Below are 25,000 nucleotides of genomic sequence, written 5' to 3'. Positions count from 1 at the left end.
TGAGAAATACCGCTGCAATGATGCTTCTGCGATTAAAGAGCTCGCATGAATCACAGCTATTGCACTGTGAATGAGAAATACCGCTGCAATGATGCTTCTGCGATTAAAGAGCTCGCATGAATCACAGCTATTGCACTGTGAATGAGAAATACCGCTGCAATGATGCTTCTGCGATTAAAGAGCTCGCATGAATCACAGCTATTGCACTGTGAATGAGAAATACCGCTGCAATGATGCTTCTGCGATTAAAGAGCTCGCATGAATCACAGCTATTGCACTGTGAATGAGAAATACCGCTGCAATGATGCTTCTGCGATTAAAGAGCTCGCATGAATCACAGCTATTGCACTGTGAATGAGAAATACCGCTGCAATGATGCTTCTGCGATTAAAGAGCTCGCATGAATCACAGCTATTGCACTGTCCATCACCTCACCAGGGAGGAGGGAGCGTCACAACACGCAGATAAACTGATAGAAAAAAAACACACAGCCTGTTAACTGAGTGAAACTAGGAATTCATGATCTTAAACCAAGTGGACGCACCTTAGCAGCACAGCGCAGTAAACACAGATCAACACAACGAATGCATTAATCAAACTCCCTTCTCAGGCGCTTGTAAGCGATGTGGAAACAGCGCAGCCCGGCTAGATGAACGATGCTGAGTATTCACGCCTCCAGCTTGCACCCGGGACTGCAGCCGCAGCAGCAGCAGCAGCAGCAGCAGGAGGAGGTGGAGGAGCCGGTCTGGTGACGTCACGACGCGCTCGTCTCCATGGCAGCGGGAAGGAAGCGGAAGCGCGCGGCTCTTACCCTGCAGAAGCGGAGGAGCCGAACAAGGGAAGAGCTGAGCGAATAACAAGCAGAGCAACCCCGAGATTAGCATTAATAAAGCGTGAACACACCGAGCACGGCACTCTGCAGCTAACACGCAGCGAGCATGGACCTCAGCGTGTCCGTTTCGTTCTTGCAAGACGAGCTCGGCTCTGCCATCGAGCACGCAGTGAAAGCGGCTGTAGACACCGTCTTGTGGGAAATCACAAGAGTTGTGGGCAGTAAATTGAACGAGTTTCAGATTGCAATGGCTGGGAAGGAGAAAGAGAATGAAAGGCTGAAGCTGAGATTGGAAATATCAGAGAGCGAGTTGAAAGCGGTGCGGGAATGCATGAGCGCTGCAGATGCGGACAGTAACCAACCTCTCAGAAACATGAACCCCGACTGGAGTGAACAAGACTGCCGCAGGAACGGGAACCAGGGACTATTCACCAGGGTGCAAGGTGAGGTTTAACAACGTTACTGTTCTTATAAGCGGTTCAGTCGTTTCGAAAATGCAATTCAATGCGCGGCCATCGTAATGAACCGTAACAGGATCGCATTTCAGATCGCTAACGCTGAAGAAGGGTCACAGTGTTGTCCATCTCATTGTTACACAGTGTGACAAGACTCTCACAGGAACACGCCTGCGAGCAGCGTGGCGCAAATCTATCTGCTTTATTCATCACAAAGCAACTGCTTCGCATGCTCATTATTACCACCATGCATCATCGTTAAACGCGTAATCTTTTACAGGGTCGCAAAGCAGAATTACACCCTGCACGCCAGTCCGTCACAGGGCACGCACGCACGCACGCACGCACGCACCCCCCACCCCCCCCCCCCCCCCCCCCCCCCCCCCCACACACCACACACACACACACACACACACACACACACACACCCCCACCCCCCGACCACACACACACACACACACACACACACACACACACACACCACACACACACACACACACACACCACACACCCACCCACCCACCCCACACACACACACACCCACCCACCCACCCCCCCCCCCCCACACACACACACACACACCACCACCCCCCCCCCCCCCCACACACACACACACACACACACCACCCACCCACACACACACACACACACCCCCCACACACACACAATCGAACCCAGGACCCACCCTGATCAGCATCACATTCTCCATCAATGAACACAGTAATCAAACCAGACAAGGCTAGAGTAGATTTTTAAACCGATAGACCATATTTAACACACTTTCAACTTTAACTGGTCAACGATAATTTCTCTAGAAAGCATCAGTTATTATTATTATTATTATTATTGTCTTTATCTGAACCACAGTGATCTCCCAAACTCTCAGATATCACCAGGAGTCGCTTGAAACTGGATCAGAACATGTCTCTCTACGGGATGGATATGCACGATGTGTTATTTCAATCAGTTCTAAACTCCACAGAGTTACAGTATTGTGTATATCTGGGCAGTGACAGTTAAAAGCGTGTATGATTTTGTTTCACGCAGATCCTGGAGAGAGACGTGCTTTCAGTGAAGCGCAGGAGGGGCCAGTGATAGAAGCTGTTTACACACAAGAGGAAATCTGTGATCAGGAGTGGTGTGGAAGAATAATGGAGAATACAGAGCTGGCAATTTGTGACAGTAAAGAGAGCCCTGAACTTGAAGCTGTCCGCATTAAAGAGGAGGCTGTGGAACTGGAGTGTGTGCACATCACAGAGGAAGTTTCTAAAGGGAACACGCTGGAGGAGAACATCGTTAAGCTGGAATCCAGCCACTGCGAGGATTGTCCTCCTGAACTGGTCTGCGTGAAACCCAGTCAGCGTGTCTCTGAAGACACTTGTTCTAGTGTTGGAGAAGAGGACACTGGGCTGGGGTCCATTCAGGGGACACCGTGCTGGGGAGCAGCGCCGTCCACTAGCAGCACAGCATGTGAGTCGAATATCAAAAACACAGTTTATATAAAGAATAGCAGCTGTTTTGTGAAGGAGCGAGAGTTTCGAATTGCTTTTGCTTTTCAGCGTTCTCGTTGTTAACAGCGATGGCTGAGAGGTGAAGCCTTGCTGGAAAGTGATTCAGTGCTGTACAGTAACCTTGGCTTCTGTTTCCCGCGCTTCTAAAGCAGATCCAGGAAGACGCAACTCCGCTCCAGCACCCCAGAGCAAGATCTCTACTGACGGCGGGCAGCAGCGTAAGCAGAAACGCAGAGAGACGACGCCCCAAGAAGAACACGTGAAGAAACAGAGAACTCGCTCAGTTCTTTCTGCGCAAGATAGCCGACCGCTTGCTCTGGGATATACAGCGTCTCCACATCCCAGCAACTCTGCAACCCAGGGCAGCTTCAGTTCCCTGCAAACCCCCCAGCAGATTCCTTCAGAGCAGGTCTTGTATCACTGTACTGAGTGTGGCAGCAGTTTCACTGACCTGGGAAGCCTTCAAACGCACCAGCGTGTTCACGCAGGAGAGAAACCGTACGAGTGTCCGGACTGTGGGAAGAGATTCAGAGGTGCAACAGGGCTAAAATTACACAAGCGTATTCACACGGGGGAGAAGCCGTTCGTGTGCCCCGACTGCGGGCGGGGTTTTACTCAGAAAGGAAACCTGCAGACCCACCAGCTAACTCACAGCGCCGATAAACCGTTTCACTGCTCCGACTGCGGGAAGAGCTTCACGGAGAAACGCAGGCTTCAAACGCACCAGCAGCTTCACACTGGAGAGAAGCCCTACCTGTGCCCGGTCTGTGGGAAGAGTTTCAGCCGCAGAGACAGCCTTCGAGCACACCACGTGATCCACACGGGAGAGAAGCCCTTTGAGTGCGGCGAGTGCGGGAAGAGATTTAGCAAGAAAGGCGAACTCCAGTCGCACCGGCTGACCCACGTCGCTGATAAACCTTTCCACTGCGCGGACTGCGGGCGGAGTTTCACTCAGAAGTGTAGACTGCAAGCGCACCAGCGTATCCACACTGGAGAGAAGCCGTATCGGTGCAGCGTGTGCGGGAAGGGCTTCAGTCGGAGAGACAACCTGGGAATACACCACAAAATAATCCACACAAGAGAAACCCCCTGAGCGGGGGGGGGGAGAGGTGTGTCGGTCGAGTCGGGCCAGCGATCGGGGGGGCGGTGTAGTCGGATCGAACCGGAAAGCCAGAAGGGACCCCCGCTCGTCCCCTCGGTCTCAAACTGTTCAAAAAAAAAATAATTCAGAGAAGAATGCAAAGTCAGGACATCCCAAGCCTGCAACGAACCCAAAAGGATCTCGGCTCTGTGAACTACAGCAGCGCTGCTCAAACTGGGGAGGTGTGAGAAGGTTCAGGAATGTAGAGAAATTACCCATCCCATTAAGGCCTAACCTAGTTATATATATATATCTATATATCTATATATATATACACACACAGCGGCTCTCAAAAGCACCCCCCCCCCCCCCCCCCTTTGGACAGTTTCTGCCACTGATCAACACCTATAAAAAAGTCCGTAACGTCAAAGTGAAAAATGAAATCTACAAAATGAATTACAAATCCAGTCGAGAATGTGTGGAAAGAGTTGAAGAGTCCTCACCAGAAGGTGCCCTTACCAACTTGAGCAATTCTGCAAAGAAGAATGGGCGAATATTGCAGGGTCCAGATGGGCAAAGCTGGTAGAGACTTCTCCAAGCAGAGTCATAATTGCTGCCAGATTTGCGTCTGCTAACTATTGACTCGTTAGCCCTTCGCTTATCCAAGCAGAGTCATAATTGCTTGCAGAGACAAAAAACATAAACCATTAATCAAATCTTGTTAAAACTTGTGCACTTCACCGTTGTTGTGATGTAATTTTGTACATTTTGTAGAACTAAGGTACAACATTGTGTTAAATCTATTGAGTTTCAGGTTCCCTAAACTTATGAAAACCTCTCGGTGTCACACACACAGGTGAAACTTTGAGAGCCATATTATATCATATTGATTCCATATATATAATAAAATATATATAGGAGTTATAAAATGCAGATATATATTCATACATTATATTATATATATTAGATAATATATATATATATATATATATATATATTACAGTCGTATTTAAGTGTAAATTGTGAAATATGACTGTATATGTGAACATTTATATTTTGAAGATGCATGTTGATTTATAAAGTGTTAATTAAAAGAAGTGTGGGGTAGAACTAGCAAATGAAATCACATTTACCTGCACTGAGTTTTAAGTTCAGTCTGTTGTTATGAAAAATCTAACTTTTAAGCAACATTTCTACAGCTGTAACTACTTTATCGAAGTTTCAAAATATTTTTAAACTCTTTAATTCCCCTGTCAGAAACTAAATGATTGCCTTATTGCACAGGGCTAATCAGACTCCTGTTGCACAGCAGTGTGATCCAGTCCAGGTTTCTCTAGCTCCCAGCTTGATCAGCCCCAGCGTGTGTCTGATTATTAAACTCCTAGTGAAAGCAGGACTGGATCACACTGCTGTGCAGCGTGAGTTTAAGTGATTATTAAACTCCCAGTGAAAGCAGGACTGGATCACACCGCTGTGCAGCGGGAGTCTGATTATTAAACTCCTAGTGAAAGCAGGACTGGATCACACTGCTGTGCAGCGGGAGTCTGATTATTAAACTCCTAGTGAAAGCAGGACTGGATCACACTAGTGCAGCGGGAGTCTGATTATTAAACTCCTAGTGAAAGCAGGACTGGTTCACACTGCTGTGCAGCGGTTGTCTGATTATTAAACTCCTAGTTAAAGCAGGACTGGATCACACTGCTGTACAGCGGGAGTCTGATTATTAAACTCCTAGTGAAAGCAGGACTGGATCACACTGCTGTGCAGCGGGAGTCTGATTATTAAACTCCTAGTGAAAGCAGGACTGGATCACACCGCTGTGCAGCGGGAGTCTGATTATTAAACTCCTAGTGAAAGCAGGACTGGATCACACCGCTGTGCAGCGGGAGTCTGATTATTAAACTCCTAGTGAAAGCAGGACTGGATCACACCGCTGCGCAGCGGGAGTCTGATTATTAAACTCCTAGTGAAAGCAGGACTGGATCACACTGCTGTGCAGCGGGAGTCTGATTATTAAACTCCTAGTGAAAGCAGGACTGGATCACACCGCTGTGCAGCGGGAGTCTGATTATTAAACTCCTAGTGAAAGCAGGACTGGATCACACTGCTGTGCAGCGGGAGTCTGATTATTAAACTCCTAGTGAAAGCAGGACTGGATCACACCGCTGTGCAGCGGGAGTCTGATTATTAAACTCCTAGTGAAAGCAGGACTGGATCACACCGCTGTGCAGCGGGAGTCTGATTATTAAACAGGACTGGATCACACCGCTGTGCAGCGGGAGTCTGATTATTAAACTCCTAGTGAAAGCAGGACTGGATCACACCGCTGTGCAGCGGGAGTCTGATTATTAAACTCCTAGTGAAAGCAGGACTGGATCACACTGCTGTGCAGCGGGAGTCTGATTATTAAACTCCTAGTGAAAGCAGGACTGGATCACACCGCTGTGCAGCGGGAGTCTGATTATTAAACTCCTAGTGAAAGCAGGACTGGATCACACCGCTGCGCAGCGGGAGTCTGATTTCCATCTGTTGTAGGTTTTCTTTCTCTTTCTTGGACACAATAAAGGTTTAAGAATGAAAAGCGTTAATGAAAATATTACAATTACAACACTGCTTGAGATGCTGGTGTGTGGGCATTGTGTCTGTGTGCAGGGGGGGGGGAGGCAGTGTGTGTGTGTGTGTGTGTGTGCTTGTGTGGTGGGGGGCAGCGGTCAGGGAGTCTTCTTTCCTGGGAAAGAGGGTATAAAGTGATCAGAACTGAGCTGCTTCAAGTAAGGTTGGTCTGATCATGACGTTACACACACACACACACACACACACACACACACACACACACACACAGAGACAACCCAGCAACTAAGCTTTGCATCAAAGGGGTGTGGAGACTGTTTAAAACAGCAGCTGGAGGTGCCAGAGAAGAAAACCTGACAACAGAGCCGACCGTTTAAGAGGCTGAGTGAACGGGGTTGCAACAGGACTCGAAGCATGTCTCCCCCCGGGAAGGCGATTCTTTGTTTGCCCCTGGAAGGTGACACTGCAAACGAGGTTCCTCGCGGGAGCCTGTTCACGGCAGCTCCTGTTATAACTCCACCGAGCGCTGCTCTCGCGCTCAGAATATCAACGAGAAAGCCTTCGAAACTCTCAAGCCACAACAGGCTCTACAGAAACAGATCGAATGTGTCGACGTCAGGGGTTTTTTCCTCACTCCTACTCAGATCTGCAAGCCCATTTCTCGGGCACCTTTGCGGGTTGACACGTGCGATTGAGAAGCAGACCTAAAATGTCGCGAAATGCTTTTTATTTGTCTGGAACGAGAGCCTGCACTCAGGACGGAAGAGCTGCCAGGATAGACAGTAATCCTTTTCTAATGCAGCCCCCCCCCCAAAAAAAAAAATCACATTATCCTGTCAAGAGCACAGAGGTATTGAAGAACGCAGGAAACAGCAACTTGCTAGTGTTGACAGGTGTAAATATTTATTGCAATGACTGACATTCCCAAGCGCCTCTCCAGCTAACAGGAGTACTGCTCCCTCCTCAGGAAAGACAAGGAATTACAAGCTTGACTCAAGTTTCTTCTCCTTTAGAAGTGTTTGTTCAACCTGCATGAAATAATTACCAAAAACGATCGTTAAACTGCTCTGCTGATCCTCTCGTTATTAGTATTATCGTTGTCGTTATTCTGTCGTCCGTAACCATTACAAGACTGACCATCAGCACCCCCCCCCCACCCCACCTTCTCTCTGGAAGATTACCAAACACGCAGCTCTAGAATTAACAACAACGTGAAATACAACAAACATTGCAGTGACAATACCATGTATTACACTATCAAGAGTTAAGCAATTTTATAAGCTTAACACTTTTTTTACCCCCCAAAAAAATTACAAATAATTGTATTAGTTAATCATGTCAGTCCAGCTCCGCGTCTTCTGCATGCGGCTGGCTGACGTCGCCGAGCGCAGACAAGAACCCCAAGTCTGCCCCTGTTTCCCCATTTCGTTTCGTGTTGAGCGCTTCCTGTTATAAAACCGCCAAAGCACTTTACCGTCCGCTCGCTGAACCGATTGGGGGCGACTGTTACTGTTTTCGGAGTCCCCGAAGAGCTCTGGGTACTGACCGAAGCAAAATGAAGCCTCACTCCGCACTAAGCTTGAATAGCAGAAGCAGGTTTCTCGTCAACTGAAAGCGTATTCGATTGTGTTAATGTTTATAGATGGTAATTGTATTGTATTGTATCATCAAACAAGCAAACCCTTGCATCTTTCTAGAACCCGTTCGGGACGATTCTACTCGAAGGCTGCGTGGGTCCAGTGCTTAAAGAAACGGGCTTGTAACCAGGAGGGACCCGGGTTCAAATCCCAGCTCAGCCCTCCCTGTGTGGGACCCCGAGCGAGTCACTGAACCCCCTTGCGCTGCGTCTTTGGGGTGATGCGTTGTTGTAAGAGACTCTGCAGCTGATGCAAGGCTCACACACCCTAGTCTCTTGTAAAGCGCTTTGTGAGGGTGGTCCGCTGTGAAAGGCGCTATATAAAGATTATTATTATTATTATTATAAAATCAACAGGGCTGAAACGGGCTAGTCGTTTTCAACGCAGAAAGCCGTGTCGCCACCGATCTGTCGTCCAGCAAACCTGCGCGCTCTCAGCTCTCCGAACTGACCCTAGCTCTGTGAACGCGCTGGTGGTTCTTCAGCTTCTTCATCTCCCTGAAAGCCTTCCCGCATTCCGAACACTCGAATGGCTTCTCTCCCGTGTGAATCATCCGATGCAGCTTCAGGTTGTCCACCCGGCTGAATCTCATCCCGCACTCGGAGCACTGGTAGGGCTTCTCTCCAGTGTGAATCCGCTGGTGCTTCTTCAGCACCCCGGAATGGCGGAATCTCTTCCCGCACTCGGAGCACTGGTAGGGCTTCTCCCCGGTGTGAATCCGCTGGTGGACAGTCAGGTGCTCGAACTGGCTGAAGCTCTTCCCGCACCCGTCACAGATGTAGCGGGTCTGCCCCGCGTGGGCGCGCTGGTGGATCTTCAAGGAGTTTGAATGGGCGAAGCTCTTCCCGCACTCGCCGCAGCGATAGGGCTTCTCCCCCGTGTGAGTCCGCTGGTGCACCCCGAGATAGCGAAGCTGGCCAAAGCTCTTCCCGCACGCGCCGCACTGAAACATTTTCACCGCTGCGTGAGCCTGCCTGTGCGCGTTCAGGTGCCCCAGTTGGTTGAAGCTCTTCCCGCAGTCGCCACAGGGGTACGGTTTTTCCCCTGTGTGAATCCGCTGGTGCTTGGTGAGGCTTCCCGACTGATTGAACCTCTTCCCGCACTCGGGGCAAGCATAGGGCTTCGCCCCCGTGTGGGTGCGCTGGTGGATTTTAAGAGAGTGCAGGTGCTTGAAGATTTTCTGGCAGTCCGGGCAGGGGAACTCCACCCCTCCTGCGTGAATCCGGAAATGAGTTTTGAGGGAGCTGCGCTGAGTGAAAGCCTTCCCGCATTCGGCGCAGGGGAACGGGGCCCCTCTCGCGCGGGACAGTCGCTTGAGGGTTTGCAGGGAACCAGGAGGAGCGGAACTGCTCCCTGGCTTGACAGGAGGCGGGGAGCTCCGAGGCCCGTGCGGGCGCCGGGCGGTTTTGATCTCTGCTGTCAGTTCTTCTTCACTCGTTCTGTGTTTTTGACTCTTGCCACCAGGAGAGGTTTTGCAGTGGGGTGCTGCAGCGCAGCCAGCTGCTTTAGAAGGAGAGGGAAAGAAGAGAACAAGGTTCCCTGTTTTACTGGTCTCTGTCACGCACTTTTCAATTTGTCCGTTTTTTCGTTAAGAACGTGGAAATCTACAAAGCGATAGGTTAGATTTTTCATTTGAGTTTATGAAGCAAAATTAGTTCATTCTACAGGGTGGTGATGCAAAACATCTGGCCACAGCTGTATATTCCACAGACACTCTTCCCCCTCTTTCAATGAAGCCCCTCCCCTCTATAGATGTGCATTCCAGTTTCCCTCACCTCTCTCAGCGATGCTAGAAGGTGGCGTTTCCTCCTGCAGGATCCGCTCATTGGCCTGGTCGCACCCCAGCTCAGTCACTTCCTCCTTGATCTCAACAGTCCTGTCTGCAGAAACAACCCATCGAATAGGAAGCTCTGGGCTGACGTGAGCTGCTTCCATCTCAGAAACTTCCTGTGAGTGAGGCTGATCCGTTCTCACTGAAGAAAAGGAGACAGGATTGTTAGAAGCAGGAAAGTGATACATCAGAGCCCTCTCAGCGGTTCCCTTGGTCTGCACAATCACAGAGTACCAGCGAATAACATAACGCCTCATCAACGCCACAGCGAGGCTTAGCAGATCTCCAGAGTGGAGAAACTGGGCTTTATATGAAATCATTCTTAAACATTTATTACAGGAATTACTCTTTCAAGCACATTGTTTGTTATTATTAATCATATATATATATATATATATATATATTATATATATATATATATATATATATATATATATATATATATATAATGCTATAAGTTTAACTGCTCTCAGTCAAAATCGCTCTCAAACTTAATTATATAATGTACTTGTATGGAGTTTACTGTATAATTGTTCTCATCTGTCATGTGATCTCTTGCAAGTCGCCCTGGAGACAGGTGTCCGCTTAGAAACAATAATAATAATAATAATAATAATAATAATAATAACTGGCTGTGGTTGAGAGGGAAGGATTCCGGATGGGAATCTCAAGCACAATAGAAAGAAAGCCACGCTGATGTACGGGTAAGTAAGCTGGGCTGAGCTGAGTGGGGGGGGGGGGGGGGAGATGCTGGGAACGCCAGAATCACTGTCCAGCCCTCCTGAGGTGTCGTGGGCCAGTCGACGAAACACAGAGGACTGAAGCTACCCCCTTGAAGACCCCAGAGATGCACCTCGCTCAGCTCAATCCAGCTGATGCACTGGGGAGAGCGCACTGGGTTGATCCCCGGAGCCAGCATCGCAGCCGCTGTGTGTGCTGATCCGCTGGGGGGGGGGCAAAATGATGATCCCAGGAGCCAGCGTTACACTTCATCCATCAACACCAGACAGAAGGATATCATCAGATGGAAGGAAACGCGAGTGGATGAAGACGCAGATGGACTATCTTAGCTTAGTTCAAATCAGCATGAAGTTTTAACATCTACTCTCATGCAATGGAAACCTTAATAATAATAATAATAATAATAATAATAATAATAATAATAATGATGCAATGCAGCATTGGCTGTGTTCGCATATCAAGCATTTATTTTCCATATATTTTTTTATTGCATGCGTGCTGCGTCGGGTCTGTGCAGCTTTTACTCTGAATCGCTGGGGGGGGGGGAGGATGTGCAATTAAATAAAACAACGCCACAGAAACAGCTCATGAATTTGAAAAGCACACAGGGCTCTTGCAATAGTAAAACACGAGGGCGCACTCACCAGCGTTATATTGCACAGGGGGCTTTCTGCAGGGAGCCCCAGTCCTGGCATTTCCTGAAATGAGACGGAATGGCAAAACCAGCGTCACTGATAATGGGCGTGGCCTTACGCGGGTTTCTTATTGGCCGAGCGAACAGAACTCCGCAGCTGATTGGCTAGCAGGAGGGCGGGGACTCTGCGGTCCGCCCCCGCCATGCTGGCTCTAAAGACCTCGCTGTGTTAGAGCCAGCATGGCGCCAGTTTCACCCCCTCGCCGGCTGCGGCGCTGCCCTGCTGAGCGCTGCTCACGGCTTTCTGTCACGCCAAGATTGAACAAAAAATAAAAAAAACTGGCGAGGAGGAATATTTAACAAGCATAGAGAGAGAGAGAGAGAGAGAGAGAGAGAGAGAGAGAGATTTAATTGAGAGAGATTTCTGATTGCAGAAGACTATAGTGTTTTTTTTTCACGGTTCCCACACAGCTCCATCATAACTAGACAAGTAAATAAATCAAACATAAAATAAATACATAAATACATCCAGGGCCCAATAAATAAATGAATAAATACATGAATAAATAAATGCATATAGAAATAAATATATACATGTTGAAATGAATAAATACATGGACATTGATTGATTTATTCATGTGTTTATTTTTAATTTTGGCATGGAATATCGTCCACGGTGTTGCTAGTCTCGTTTGAATATTAATCGCAGAAGCATCATTGCAGCGGTATTTCTCATTCACAGTGCAATAGCTGTGATTCATGCGAGCTCTTTAATCGCAGAAGCATCATTGCAGCGGTATTTCTCATTCACAATGCAATAGCTGTGATTCATGCGAGCTCTTTAATCGCAGAAGCATCATTGCAGCGGTATTTCTCATTCACAGTGCAATAGCTGTGATTCATGCGAGCTCTTTAATCGCAGAAGCATCATTGCAGCGGTATTTCTCATTCACAGTGCAATAGCTGTGATTCATGCGAGCTCTTTAATCACAGAAGCATCATTGCAGCGGTATTTCTCATTCACAGTGCAATAGCTGTGATTCATGCGAGCTCTTTAATCGCAGAAGCATCATTGCAGCGGTATTTCTCATTCACAGTGCAATAGCTGTGATTCATGCGAGCTCTTTAATCACAGAAGCATCATTGCAGCGGTATTTCTCATTCACAATGCAATAGCTGTGATTCATGCGAGCTCTTTAATCGCAGAAGCATCATTGCAGCGGTATTTCTCATTCACAGTGCAATAGCTGTGATTCATGCGAGCTCTTTAATCGCAGAAGCATCATTGCAGCGGTATTTCTCATTCACAGTGCAATAGCTGTGATTCATGCGAGCTCTTTAATCGCAGAAGCATCATTGCAGCGGTATTTCTCATTCACAGTGCAATAGCTGTGATTCATGCGAGCTCTTTAATCGCAGAAGCATCATTGCAGCGGTATTTCTCATTCACAGTGCAATAGCTGTGATTCATGCGAGCTCTTTAATCGCAGAAGCATCATTGCAGCGGTATTTCTCATTCACAGTGCAATAGCTGTGATTCATGCGAGCTCTTTAATCGCAGAAGCATCATTGCAGCGGTATTTCTCATTCACAGTGCAATAGCTGTGATTCATGCGAGCTCTTTAATCGCAGAAGCATCATTGCAGCGGTATTTCTCATTCACAGTGCAATAGCTGTGATTCATGCGAGCTCTTTAATCGCAGAAGCATCATTGCAGCGGTATTTCTCATTCACAGTGCAATAGCTGTGATTCATGCGAGCTCTTTAATCGCAGAAGCATCATTGCAGCGGTATTTCTCATTCACAGTGCAATAGCTGTGATTCATGCGAGCTCTTTAATCGCAGAAGCATCATTGCAGCGGTATTTCTCATTCACAGTGCAATAGCTGTGATTCATGCGAGCTCTTTAATCGCAGAAGCATCATTGCAGCGGTATTTCTCATTCACAATGCAATAGCTGTGATTCATGCAAGCTCTTTCTCTGTGTTATTCACACCCCCCCGCTCCAGGCGGCGATGCCCCGATCTCTAATCCTGCATGTGCTTCCCTGCGCCCCTCTTGCACGGGTGGCGCTCTTGCATTGTTTTGAAGGCGGCTCTGCTCCTGCGCAGCCGCTTTTACAATCTGCAGGGTCTGCGCAGACTCCGAGCGCAGAGGATGCGTGCCCCTCTGTCGCCAGACCCGGCTGCGTTCACGCAGGCTGCCGAGCTGCGCGCAGACCAGTGTCGTTTGACGTGAGATCTGCGCAGACTCTGAAACGTCTGCGCAACATGAACGCACCCAGAGAGAAGAAAAGCAGATTCAATTCAGTTCAACTGAGAGAGGGATTCAATTGAATTGAGAGGAGAGAGATTGAACTGAGACAGATTGAAGTGAGAGAGAGAGAAGAGAGATGAGAGAGGAGAGGGGGAGAGGAGAGAAGAGAGATTGAATTGAGAGATAAATTTAATTGAATTGAGTGAGATTGAATTGAGAGATTGAATTGAGTGAGATTGAATTGAATTGAAAGATTGAATTGAGGGATGAATTGAATTGAGAGAGCAAGAGATTGGATTGAGAGATTGAATTGAATAGAGAGAGAGAGAGAGAGAGAGAGAGAGAGAGAGAGAGAAGAGAGATGTTTTATATAACACTATGCAACACAGTTTTTGTTCCTGGATAGTAAGTGTTATTTCCTAATTGCTTATGCCGCAAAAGTAGAGAAAATGGCTATTATTCCCCCACAAACATTGCTTTTGTGACCAGGACAGTGATATTTCGTATTTACAGTATAATCGTAAATCTCGAAAAACTACTCACTTCTAAATCTTTTGTAGTCATCTTTGTATTACTTTAGTATAAATACATGTTAATTTGGATTCATATGTTGTTTTTTTCTGACTTTATGTGAGCGAAAAGACACACATTTGCCCGTTTTCCCATTGGAAACAGTGATATTTTGAAATATCACTGTCCTGGTCACAAAAGCAAAGTTTGTGGGGAATAATAGCCGTCTTCTATACTTTTGAGGCATAAGCAATTAGGAAATAACACTTACTACCCAGGAACCAAAAAAAAAAAACCAATTGTTACACAGTGTAATTTGATCATTGAAACGATGTGGGAGTGCGAAGTTGTTCACTGATGTGCATCGCTCTGCAGAACGAACTGATGAGGCTTCACTCAGGTGAAAGAGAGCTGCTGATAACGCTACACGATGTTAAAAATATAAAACATGTTCATATCATATTATTATTATGATTATTATTATTATTATTAACAAACTGCTTTCAACAGAACACCAGAAAAAAAAAAACACGCTAAAAAAAACCCCACTTTAATTACAAATTTTCAGCCGCTGTGCAAACAGTAAAAACAGTGCAGGGAACACTTCGTAAAAACTCTGCATCAGACCGTCCAAGAAGGAGAGGTTCGACACCCCCCCCCCCCCTTTTCAAACTCTCCCTCTCACGCGCTCATCAGACCGCACTGGTGAGTTCTCAAGCTGTGCGGGTCGGCGAAGCCCTGCCAGCACTGAGGGCAGCGGTGCGGCTTCTCCCCCGCGTGAGTCCGCCTGTGCTTCTTCAGGTGCTCCGACTGCACGAACCCGCGGCCGCACACCGGGCAGCGGTAGGGCTTGACCCCGGCGTGGATCCTCTGGTGCTTCCGCAGGTTCCCCAGTTCGTTGAAGCTCTTCCCGCACTCCGTGCACTGATAGGGCTTCTCCCCGGTGTGGATCCTCTGGTGCTTCCTGACCGCCCCCATCTGCCGGGAAAGGAAACCAAACGTTTCAGCGAAACAAACCCGATCCCAAGAGAACAGCGGTCCGGGGCTAACACAGACGATCAAGTCCGCTCACACGCACTGGGTGAAGGGGGTACAAAACTCCGAGTGAGCGATCCGGACCGGATTCACGAAGAGAACCTCCTGACCCCTGAGTCTGCAGGTGGACCCGATCGCTCGAAATTAGCCCCACTAACATTTTCGGTCTAAAGAAATATTTGCAATGAATTCTGATTTCGTGGGCATGGCTGGATTCCAAGCGCAGACACTGCCACTGAAATTTACAATTCAGCAAATCAACATGACCTATCTAGGAGCAGAGCGGATTCCTTCTCCAGGAACAGTGCACCTCTCCCCTCCCTCCCTCCCTCCCTCAGTCTGTGGCAGGTGGGGACAGATTCGCAGTCCGTCCTCCTCTCCCTGTAAGACCGGGACTTCAATCCTGCCCGAGGGGTTTGAGCTGTATTCAGCTCTCAAATTTAGGAATATATCCCCCCCCCAGGCCCGTATTTGTATTTCTACAACAGGAAGCGCGTCTCCGTTTCAACCCTCCCCCTAGCTCACAATGCCGGCACAACAGTTCCCCTTCGGCCAACCGAGTCCCGACTGCGTTAGAATTCGTCTGCGGTCCAAAATCATAACCGTGCCGTTCAATTCCATTTACCTACAGCCGTTCATAATAACAATAATAATATCGGCAGTGACGAAGGCGTTCTCAATTCCACACACCTGTCTGAAGCTCTTGCCACACTGCCCACACTGGTAAGGCTTCTCTCCGGAGTGGATGAGCTGGTGTGTTTTCAAGTTGCGCAGGTTGGTGAAGCTCTTGCCACATTCGGGGCAATGGTACGCTGAAGAGCCCCCTGCCGGGGCGGTTCCCCCCTCGCCCGGGGGGCTGGAATCCCCGCCCCTCCCCCAGCGCCCGGCGCGGCCCGCCAGCTGCGAATCGAAGCGCTGGAAGCCCCTCTCGAATTCACCGAGAGCAAACGGAGGCTCCCCCTGGTGGTCCAGCTGGCCGGCTTGAGCGGGAGTCAGCTGACAGACCCCCGGCCCGGGCACCGAGCTCAGCGTTTCGGAGTGGCTCAACAGAGGATTCTCGGGCTCCGAAATCCAGGAGGGCAGGTAAGCAGGACGCCTTTGGGCCAGCGAGTGGCGATGCCCTCTCCCGCAAGAAGAGATCATGGAATCTTTTTCTGGGTCATCTGCTTTGGAAGAAAGAAGAGAAGATATAAGGTCCCGACAACAGGATATTCACAATGTTAACAAGGGAACATTATTCAGCAGCTTTCACTGGACTCTATGAAGCTGAGGGAGTTCATTCTATATAGAGGGGGTGCAATTCAATATGAGAACAAGGGAACATTATTCAGCAGCTTTCACTGGACTCTATGAAGCTGAGGGAGTTCATTCTATATAGAGGGTGATGCAAACCTTTTGACCAGAGCTGTACAGCACTAAGAGAAACACTGAATTCGACTCACATGCTGCGCTGCTAGAGGACGCCGCTGCTCCTTCCTCTTTTCCACCTGCGGCTCTTTCCTGAGGGGTGTGATGTTTCCTCGGAATGGACCCCAGCACAGTGCCCTCTTCTCCAACACTAGAACAAGTGTCTTCAGAGCCACGCTGGCTGGGTTTCACGCAGACCAGTTCAGGAGGACCAGCGTCGCAGAGTCCGCTGTCCTGGAACTCGCGAAAGTCACTCTCTGTAGAAACCTCTCCCGTGATGGAGATGTACTCTACTTCGGTCGCCTCCTCCTTGACGAGGATGCACTCCAGTTCCAGGTTCTCCTCGCTCAGCTCGCTGCTCTCCACACACGTCCCGTCTGCGGCCGGCATTTGAGCAGCTCCCCACTCCCCATGCAAGACCTCCTGTGGTGGGTAAGAAGACTCTGCTTTGGGTTCTGACTCCAATTCAAGGGAAGTGTGTCCCTCTCTGGTATCTGTAGGGGGGGGGGGGGGGGGGGGGGAAGGGGGGGGTGTAATGTTTAGCAAAAATATGATTATGTTGAGGACAGCGGGGTCACCCATTCCAGGTTTTGCTACCAGCTTGATCAGCCCCCAGGTGGTGTGACACGTGCTTAATAATTCACAGTGAAACCAGGACTGGATCACACTGCTGTGCTATGAGTCACAGTCCTGCCATATATACAACTATGGCTATTGAAACTCAGGGGGGTGTCTGAATCGTGTTTGGTGTTGCTGTATAATATATTAAACTATGGCTATTGAAACTCAGGGGGGTGTCTGAATCGTGTTTGGTGTTGCTGTATAATATATAAAACTATGCAGATTGAAACTCAGGGGGGTGTCTGAATCGTGTTTGGTGTTGCTGTATAATATATTAAACTATGGCTATTGAAACTCAGGGGGGTGTCTGAATCGTGTTTGGTGTTGCTGTATAATATATTAAACTATGGCTATTGAAACTCAGGGGGGTGTCTGAATCGTGTTTGGTGTTGCTGTATAATATATTAAACTATGGCTATTGAAACTCAGGGGGGTGTCTGAATCGTGTTTGGCGTCGCTGTATAATATATTAAACTATGGCTATTGAAACTTAGCCTCTGAACTACAGCTCCCAGCATCCCTCACTGTTACTGCTAGCGTAGTGGCATGCTGGGAGCTGTAGTTTTTATATGATTCTGTACACTACATAAAACTATGGCTATTGAAACTCGGTGTGGACTGTCTGAATCGTGTTTGGTGTTGCAAACCGACCTTGCACGCTGCTGAATACCCGCCGGCTCTCAATCCCCGGCCGGTCTCTCCCCTTGCAGCCGGCGCTCACGCTTCCCAGGGCTCGCTTGATGTTGGCGTCCGCCGCGCTGACGCACCGCCGCACCGCTTCCAGCTCGCCCTGGGATATTTCCAGCCTCAGCCTCAGGCTTGCGATCTCTTTCTCCTTGCCGGCCATTTCCCTCCGGCAGCGGGCGAGTCTGCCCCCCACGACCCTGCTGATTTCGCGCAGGACCGTGTCCACGGCCGCTTGCACGGCGTGCTCCACGGTGGAGGCGAGCTCGTCGTGAAAGCACGACGCGGGCTCGCCGATCGCGTCCATCGCCTTGGAGCCCGGTCCGGCGCAATCCTCGCTGTTATTACAAGCAATATTATTAATTGCTTTGTTTTGGTTGCGTCGTATTCCTGCAATAGCAATACCGGAGTTAGGGACGGAATTCCCTCAGCAGACACTAAGCCGGGGAACACGTTTAAAACACAACGCTAAGAGAGTCCCAATCCGCAGCCAGGCACTTTAGCATCGCAGCAAACCGACTCCTGCAGGGCAAAGAAGAAGCAAACGACACCCCCGCCTGCCATCAGCAAACACAACCTCCTCCACGGTGCACGGCGAGTGGGCGGGACGGGCTCAAACCGTGACCTCGTTATTGGCTGCAGTCGCACACGCTGGAAGGAAAACCGGCATCGCGATTGGCTGAGCAGCTCCGTCGCTTTGGAAACTTTAAATCAGACGATGACAGAAACTCCAGAGCTGGATCCGTAATGGTTGCGCCAATGGGATAGTTGCACGGTGACGTCAGCGCATAGGCTGTTTCGCTTGGGTCTTGTTTATCGAAAAGGCGTCACCCCCCCCCAGCCCTCCCCCCTCCAAAAGAGACTGCTGTGATTGGTTGGATGCAAACCCAGAGGCTGCTGCTGCTGCTGTGATTGGGCGCGGAGTTTTGGAGCAGGGAGGGAGAGGGTGCAATAGTGACGTCAGCTCCAGGACAGGGTTGTGCAAAAAAATAATTCTGATTAGTGTCAACCAAATTATAAGACTGTCCAGTCTGGAGCATGGGGACCCTGAATAGAAACGAGACCCTTGGCAGAAGAGCTGGTGGCTGTGAGGAACCCGAAGCAGAGGCAGATCCTCAGCCCCGGCCATGGGGAAAGCATGGACACAGGCAGCCCTGGCTGGGCAGGGAGAACAGGCTCTGTGCGGTCACTGCCACAGAAGAGACACGCTTCCTAACGCACTGGGGGTGTTTAATATAGAGGAGGGGGTGTTTAATATAGAGGAGGGGGTGTTTAATATAGAGGAGGGGTGTTTAATATAGAGGAGGGGGTGTTTAATATAGAGGAGGGGGTGTTTAATATAGAGGAGGGGGTGTTTAATATAGAGGAGGGGGTGTTTAATATAGAGGAGGGGGTGTTTAATATAGAGGAGGGGGTGTTTAATATAGAGGAGGGGGTGCTTAATATAGAGGAGGGGGTGTTTAATATAGAGGAGGGGGTGTTTAATATAGAGGAGGGCGTGTTTAATATAGAGGAGGGGGTGCTGTTTAATACAGAGGAGGGGGTGTTTAATATAGAGGAGGGGGTGCTGTTTAATATAGGGGGAGGGGGTGAATTATTCAATATAGAGGAAGGAGTGATACTGTTTAGGGTTACAATAAAAATATATACAGAGAAAGCAACTTTATTTTAGTTGTTTATTTCATGTGTATGTGTTTTGGCAACAGAATTCTTATTCATTGTCATGACATACCAATATGAGAGAGGGGAGAGAGACAGAGGAGAGAGAAGAGAGACAGAGAGGAGAGAGAAGAGAGAGAGAGGGAGGAGACAGAGGGGAGAGAGGAGAGAGAAGAGAGACATAGGAGAGAGAAGAGAGACAGAGGAGAGAGAAGAGAGACAGAGGAGAGAGAAGAGAGAAGAGAGAGAGAGGAGAGAGATTAAGTGTGCTGCAAAACTGGTAACAAAGAGAAGACCTCTTCACAGAGGGGCGTGGGGGTGAGGCAGGGCTGTAGGTCACAGGGACTGTGAAGTCGTGCTTCAGAGCTTTCCCACTGAAACGCCGTCCTGATGAAGATCAGCCACTCTCGTAAAATCAACAAACTGCAACGCTACACACAAAAACAAAACACACAAGCGACAATCCAGCATGCGAGAGAGCGGGCATTTCTGATCTCTCTTACATTTATAAGCTTGTTTCACCTCCCCTGTCCAGCTCTAGTCACACTACAGAGCAGACTGCAATTCGCGCGCTCTGGCTGACATCAAATCTCACACCAGAGGAAGTCTCCCCCCGTTCTTCAAGGAGATGCAGCAGTGCGCTGTGCCGAATCGGGGGAGAGGCTCGGGGGTCGGGGGTCGTCAGTATTGAAAAGACACCCTGGCAAATTCACACAGGAGAGAAACCAGAGCGTGGGTACAGCCTTCCCCCCACTGTGAATTGTCAGGGTTGTTTTCAGCGCCTCTTGAAGGGAAGCAGTCTCCCCTCTCTTTTTTATTAAATGTTTCAATCCTCCAACTCTAGCCAGGGGGTTCCCAAACCCGCTCCCGGGGGACCCCCCCCCTGCTGCGGCTGCTGGTTTCCGTGCCAACCCAGCTCTCAATCACTGAACCAGACCCTTCACTGATCTGATCATGGGCTTCATTAGACCTTCTGACTTCAGCTCTTGAACAGTTTGCATATTTCAGGTTAGCCCTAACATCTGATAGATAACTTGAACTGCAATTGTTTAAGAGCTGAAGTCAGAAGGTCTAACTCTGAGAAAGGATGCAGGCTGTTCAGAGAAGTGGAAAGCGGGCAGTTGGAGAAGTGACCCTCCCCCCCCCCCAGCGATTAAACCCCCAGCACATTCACACGAGGGGATTAAAAGCAGCTCCGCGCTGAACGAGAGAGGGGACGGGGACGGGGGGCTGTGGAGAGAGTCGACGGCACTGAAAAGACCAGCAAATTCACACAGGAGAGAAACCAGAGCGTGGGTACAGCCTCCCACCTGGGTGGATTGACCAGTGGATTTTCATACTGGTGGTGCCCCCCCCCCCTCTCAAATAATTGACCCCCCACCCTTCACTCCAGTTCTGGGCCCCCTCTAATGGGGAGAGGCTCCAGTCCAGGGTCCCCCCTCTTCGCTCCCAAAGTCCAGACTCGATTAAGAACAGATTTTGCCGACAGGAGCGAACAGCGATCAGGGGTATTACAATACAACCACGAATCATTCAAATACATGCAAGGAAACAGATTAAATTTACAGGATTTATAAAACCGGGTCGACGGGTTGAAATCTGGTTCCTAAAGCCCACAGAACACCAAGCCACCTTTTCAGGACCAGCCGCTGTGAAACACGGTTCCGGGACAAAAAGTCTCCGTGTCCCTCTCAGCTTGACAGGGCCACTCCGGGAGACAAACGTGTCCACTGAAAAAAAAACATTACAAAATAAGAGACCGGCTTGCCCAGAGGCGGGGGGGACACGACAACTACAAAGCAGTGTGCAATTCAGGTTAACTCTATCAGGTAAGGACGATGGTGATGCACAGCCTTTGACCAGAGCTGTGTGTGGACAACCATTTGACTTTTGAAATAACTTTAAACACTGGAAGAGATTAAAACATGACAATTCCGTGTTTGGTGAAAAAAAACCACAGGCCATTTTGTACACAATTTAAAAAAAAAAAAAAAAAAAAAACGATATATAAATGAAATAAAACCGATGCTTGAAAATAACACAACAAACATAGAGGGTTCAATAATTCAAAGACGGTTTACTGCATAAAAGCACTACTGCTAAAATTAAAAATGAAGTTTCTACACAACTTAGGAGGGAGGAGGGAGGAGGGGGTGCACAGCAAGGGAGATTGATCTTATTTATTTAAACGAGGTTGTCCTGATGATAAACCGCAACCCGACTCCGTGTCAAAGCGCTCCAAATGCGCGTTAGGGAATTCTACAAAGCACTCCTTCAGGGGAACTTCGGAGTGGAAAAAACAAACGAGTTTATCTCCAAGATTTAAAAAAAAAAAAAAAAAACACACACACACACACACACACACACGTATCTAACCATCCCTGGTCCTCGTTTCTCTGACATTTCCAAATCTCAGCTCCTGACTTTCATCCCCCGTCTCCATTTTCCATTCGGAACTGGGCGAATGTGTTCCCGACGACTTTTGCAATTTCGCAAAAGCATAAAATAAATAAATAATTCTGGTTTCGAAACCTCAATGAAAAAAAAAAAACCCAAAAAACACACGTCTTGTTAATAACAGCCTTCTCCTTATCTTAACCGTGTTAGGCATCAAATATTTACAACCAAAAAACAAACCGCTGCGTTTTGAATTGCTTACACACAAACAAATTAATAAAAAAAAAAAAAAAACACTGGCTTCTTACCAAATCCACATTTTTTAAACTCTACGGTTCAGAGTCATGATTTATTGAGTTAAGCTGACGAGACAGCCGGTGGGGAAACGCGATACAGCGCGTAAACCGCATTCAAACACACAAAACAATTCCCAGCGCAGCGATAGCGCGGTCCGCGGGTTGCGCTTAATTACCGACTGGAGCTTATCCAAAACTACCGCGGGGAGGGGGTCTAAATAAACGCAAAACTTCACAAGTACGATTTTTTTCGTCCCCAAACCCGTCAGAGTGCTTCTCCCTGAACCGGACTGGGACAGATCTACTTCCTAGCGAGAAGTAACTCGAAAGGTTATGAAACAGGAATACCGCTGGCCGCCATGTGGGCTCCGCGCCGCCGTATTTTAAAAACGCGCCGCGGCTCCACGGAGGAGCCGAAATGGGTCCGGTTTCATCACCATCGACACAGTCAGCCAGGGGAGGGACAGAGCGGTTTTCGGATGTACGCTGGTTGTTGTTTTTTTTATTATTATTATTATTATTATTTCCTTCTATGGCCGCTGCTGTGTCACTGTGGGGTTTGTTTGAATTGGGTTTTGCTGCGACTGGAATGCGCGACAGCGCTGCGCGGACAGCACAGCGACATCAGACAAAGACACCAAGAAAATATATCTATATATACATCCATCTATCGATATAGATAGATAGATACATAGACAGATAGTTAGATAGATAGATATTTTAGCTCAAAGAGCCAGCTGCCCAACGTTTCGATATATATATATATATATATATATATATATATATATATATATATATATATATATATATAGATAGATAGATAGATAGATATATAGAGATAGATAGATAGATAGATAGATTTCAAGCCATCGTAACACAACTCTGGGGTGTTTTAAAAGAGGAATTGAAAATATATAAATAACGAATTACTTCACAATCAGCACCAGCCGCGTTATTAACGTCGTAACGCGGTTTTGCGATCAGTTCAGAGCGGTTCAGAGTTCAGTTTGCTCGATGAATCCGTCCCTCCCATTTCAAAATGACATTTCAAAACGAAAACGGACTTCCCTGCATCATCTCACAGTCCCGTCCCGTCCCGTCCCGTCCCAGGAGAGCCGGCTTTGTTTTATTGAGAAGGGGCAAGCCTGCGTCCTCCGGCAGAGACTCGCCGGACCCTTCCGCCTGACAGGCTTGCTGTTTGCTTTGCATTGTTTTCTGGGTGATGCTCTCACTCGGCCCGGTGGGTCCGCTGTGCCCGGGTCCGGTTCTTCACCCGGGACGGGTCTGCTCTGCGGGTATCGCTCAATTACACGCGGTGTAGTGAGGGCTGCAGGGCGGGGCTGAGGAGCTGAGCAGCCGCGTCACGGTGACGCTACGAGAATCCCAAATATACTTTATTTCTTATATATATATATATATATATATATATATATATATATATATATATATATATATATATATATATAATTCACTTCATAATTATTTGCAGTTATAGAAGACAGAACCGAAACAAAACCATTGCAAACATTAAAACGGAATGTTATATTTAAAATAATAATAATAATAATAAAATAACACTATGTAACACAATTTTTGTTCCTGGGTAGTAAGTGTTATTTCCTAATTGCTTATGCCTCAAAAGTATAGAAAATGGCTATTATTCCCCACAAACTTTGCTTTTGTGACCAGGACAGTGATATTTCAAAATATCACTATTTCCAATGAGAAAACGGGCAAATGTGTGTCTTGTATATTGTATTCGTTCACATAATAAAGTCAGAAAAAAACAACATATGAATCCAAATTAACATGCATTTATACTAAAGTAATACAAAGATGACTACAAAAGATTTAGAAGTGAGTAGTTTTTCGAGATTTACGATTATAATGTAAATACGAAATATCACTGTCCTGGTCACAAAAGCAAAGTTTGTGGGGAATAATAGCCATTTTCTATACTTTTGAGGCATAAGCAATTAGGAAATAACACTTACTACCCAGGAACACAAACTGTGTTACACAGTGTAATCCAATTTTAAAAAATTGCATTTGAAACCAGTATAGGCGCTGTAGCCACAATGCTAATAATTTATGGTATTAGACACACACACACACACACACACACACACACACACACACACATTGACTCATACACACACCGGATCGAATCGAATCAAATTGCATTTGAAACCACACACACGCTGTACACACAATGCTAATAATTTATGGTATTCAGACACACACACACACTGACTCACACACACACAATGACACACACACACACACACACACACACACACACACACACACACACACACACACACACACACACACACACTGACACACACACACACACACACACACACACACACACACACACACTGACACACACACACAATGACACACACACACACACACACACTGACTCACACACACACAATGACACACACACACACACACACACACACACACACACACACACACACTGACTCACACACACACACTCCACACACACACACAGCCACATAAGAACATAAGAACATAAGAAAGTTTACAAGCTTATTGATCCCAAAATCTCATCAAGCAGCTTCTTGAAGGATCCAAGGGTGTCAGCTTCAACAACATTACTGGGGAGTTGATTCCAGACCCTCACAATTCTCTGTGTAAAAAAGTGTCTCCTATTTTCTGTTCTGAATGCCCCTTTTTCTAAACTCCATTTGTGACCCCTGGTCCTTGTTTCTTTTTTCAGGCTGAAAAAGTCCCTTGGGTCGACACTCAATACCTTTTAGAATTTTGAATGCTTGAATTAGGTCGCCACGTAGTCTTCTTTGTTCAAGACTGA

General features: G+C 47.7%; 2 protein-coding genes across 4 annotated transcripts in view; one reads left to right on the top strand and one right to left on the bottom strand.

The window, feature by feature from the left end:
- LOC121305942 (zinc finger protein 658B-like) overlaps positions 1 to 4,249 on the top strand; it is a 5,894-nt gene extending 1,645 nt beyond the window's left edge. Inside the window, exons 1-3 of one of the 3 annotated variants that reach the window (XM_041237638.1) lie at positions 1,171 to 1,275; positions 2,335 to 2,757; positions 2,951 to 4,249. In XM_041237638.1, the coding sequence (XP_041093572.1) occupies positions 1,206 to 1,275; positions 2,335 to 2,757; positions 2,951 to 3,891 (1,434 nt within the window). In that variant the 5' untranslated portion in view covers positions 1,171 to 1,205 and the 3' untranslated portion in view covers positions 3,892 to 4,249. Of the gene's footprint in view, positions 1 to 1,170; positions 1,276 to 2,334; positions 2,758 to 2,947 lie in introns of those variants that run through there. The other 2 variants (XM_041237636.1, XM_041237637.1) reach the window with 2 other exon arrangements.
- Positions 4,250 to 8,367: 4,118 nt separating this feature from the next.
- Positions 8,368 to 25,000, bottom strand: part of LOC121305872 — a 21,324-nt gene continuing 4,691 nt past the window's right edge. Inside the window, exons 3-11 of the mRNA XM_041237526.1 lie at positions 17,774 to 18,232; positions 16,537 to 16,995; positions 15,785 to 16,260; positions 14,743 to 15,037; positions 13,415 to 13,554; positions 11,558 to 11,597; positions 11,304 to 11,420; positions 9,863 to 10,060; positions 8,368 to 9,590 (exon numbers count right to left, since the gene is read on the bottom strand). Of these exons, the coding sequence (XP_041093460.1) occupies positions 8,521 to 9,590; positions 9,863 to 10,060; positions 11,304 to 11,420; positions 11,558 to 11,597; positions 13,415 to 13,554; positions 14,743 to 15,037; positions 15,785 to 16,260; positions 16,537 to 16,995; positions 17,774 to 18,232 (3,254 nt within the window). The 3' untranslated portion in view covers positions 8,368 to 8,520. The remainder of the gene's footprint in view (positions 9,591 to 9,862; positions 10,061 to 11,303; positions 11,421 to 11,557; positions 11,598 to 13,414; positions 13,555 to 14,742; positions 15,038 to 15,784; positions 16,261 to 16,536; positions 16,996 to 17,773; positions 18,233 to 25,000) is intronic.

The sequence above is a fragment of the Polyodon spathula genome, chromosome 45, assembly GCF_017654505.1.
Source record: "Polyodon spathula isolate WHYD16114869_AA chromosome 45, ASM1765450v1, whole genome shotgun sequence".
In the NCBI taxonomy this organism is placed as follows: domain Eukaryota; kingdom Metazoa; phylum Chordata; class Actinopteri; order Acipenseriformes; family Polyodontidae; genus Polyodon; species Polyodon spathula.
Note: the sequence above shows the minus strand (reverse complement) of the source record. Positions and strands in the feature narration are given on the sequence as shown.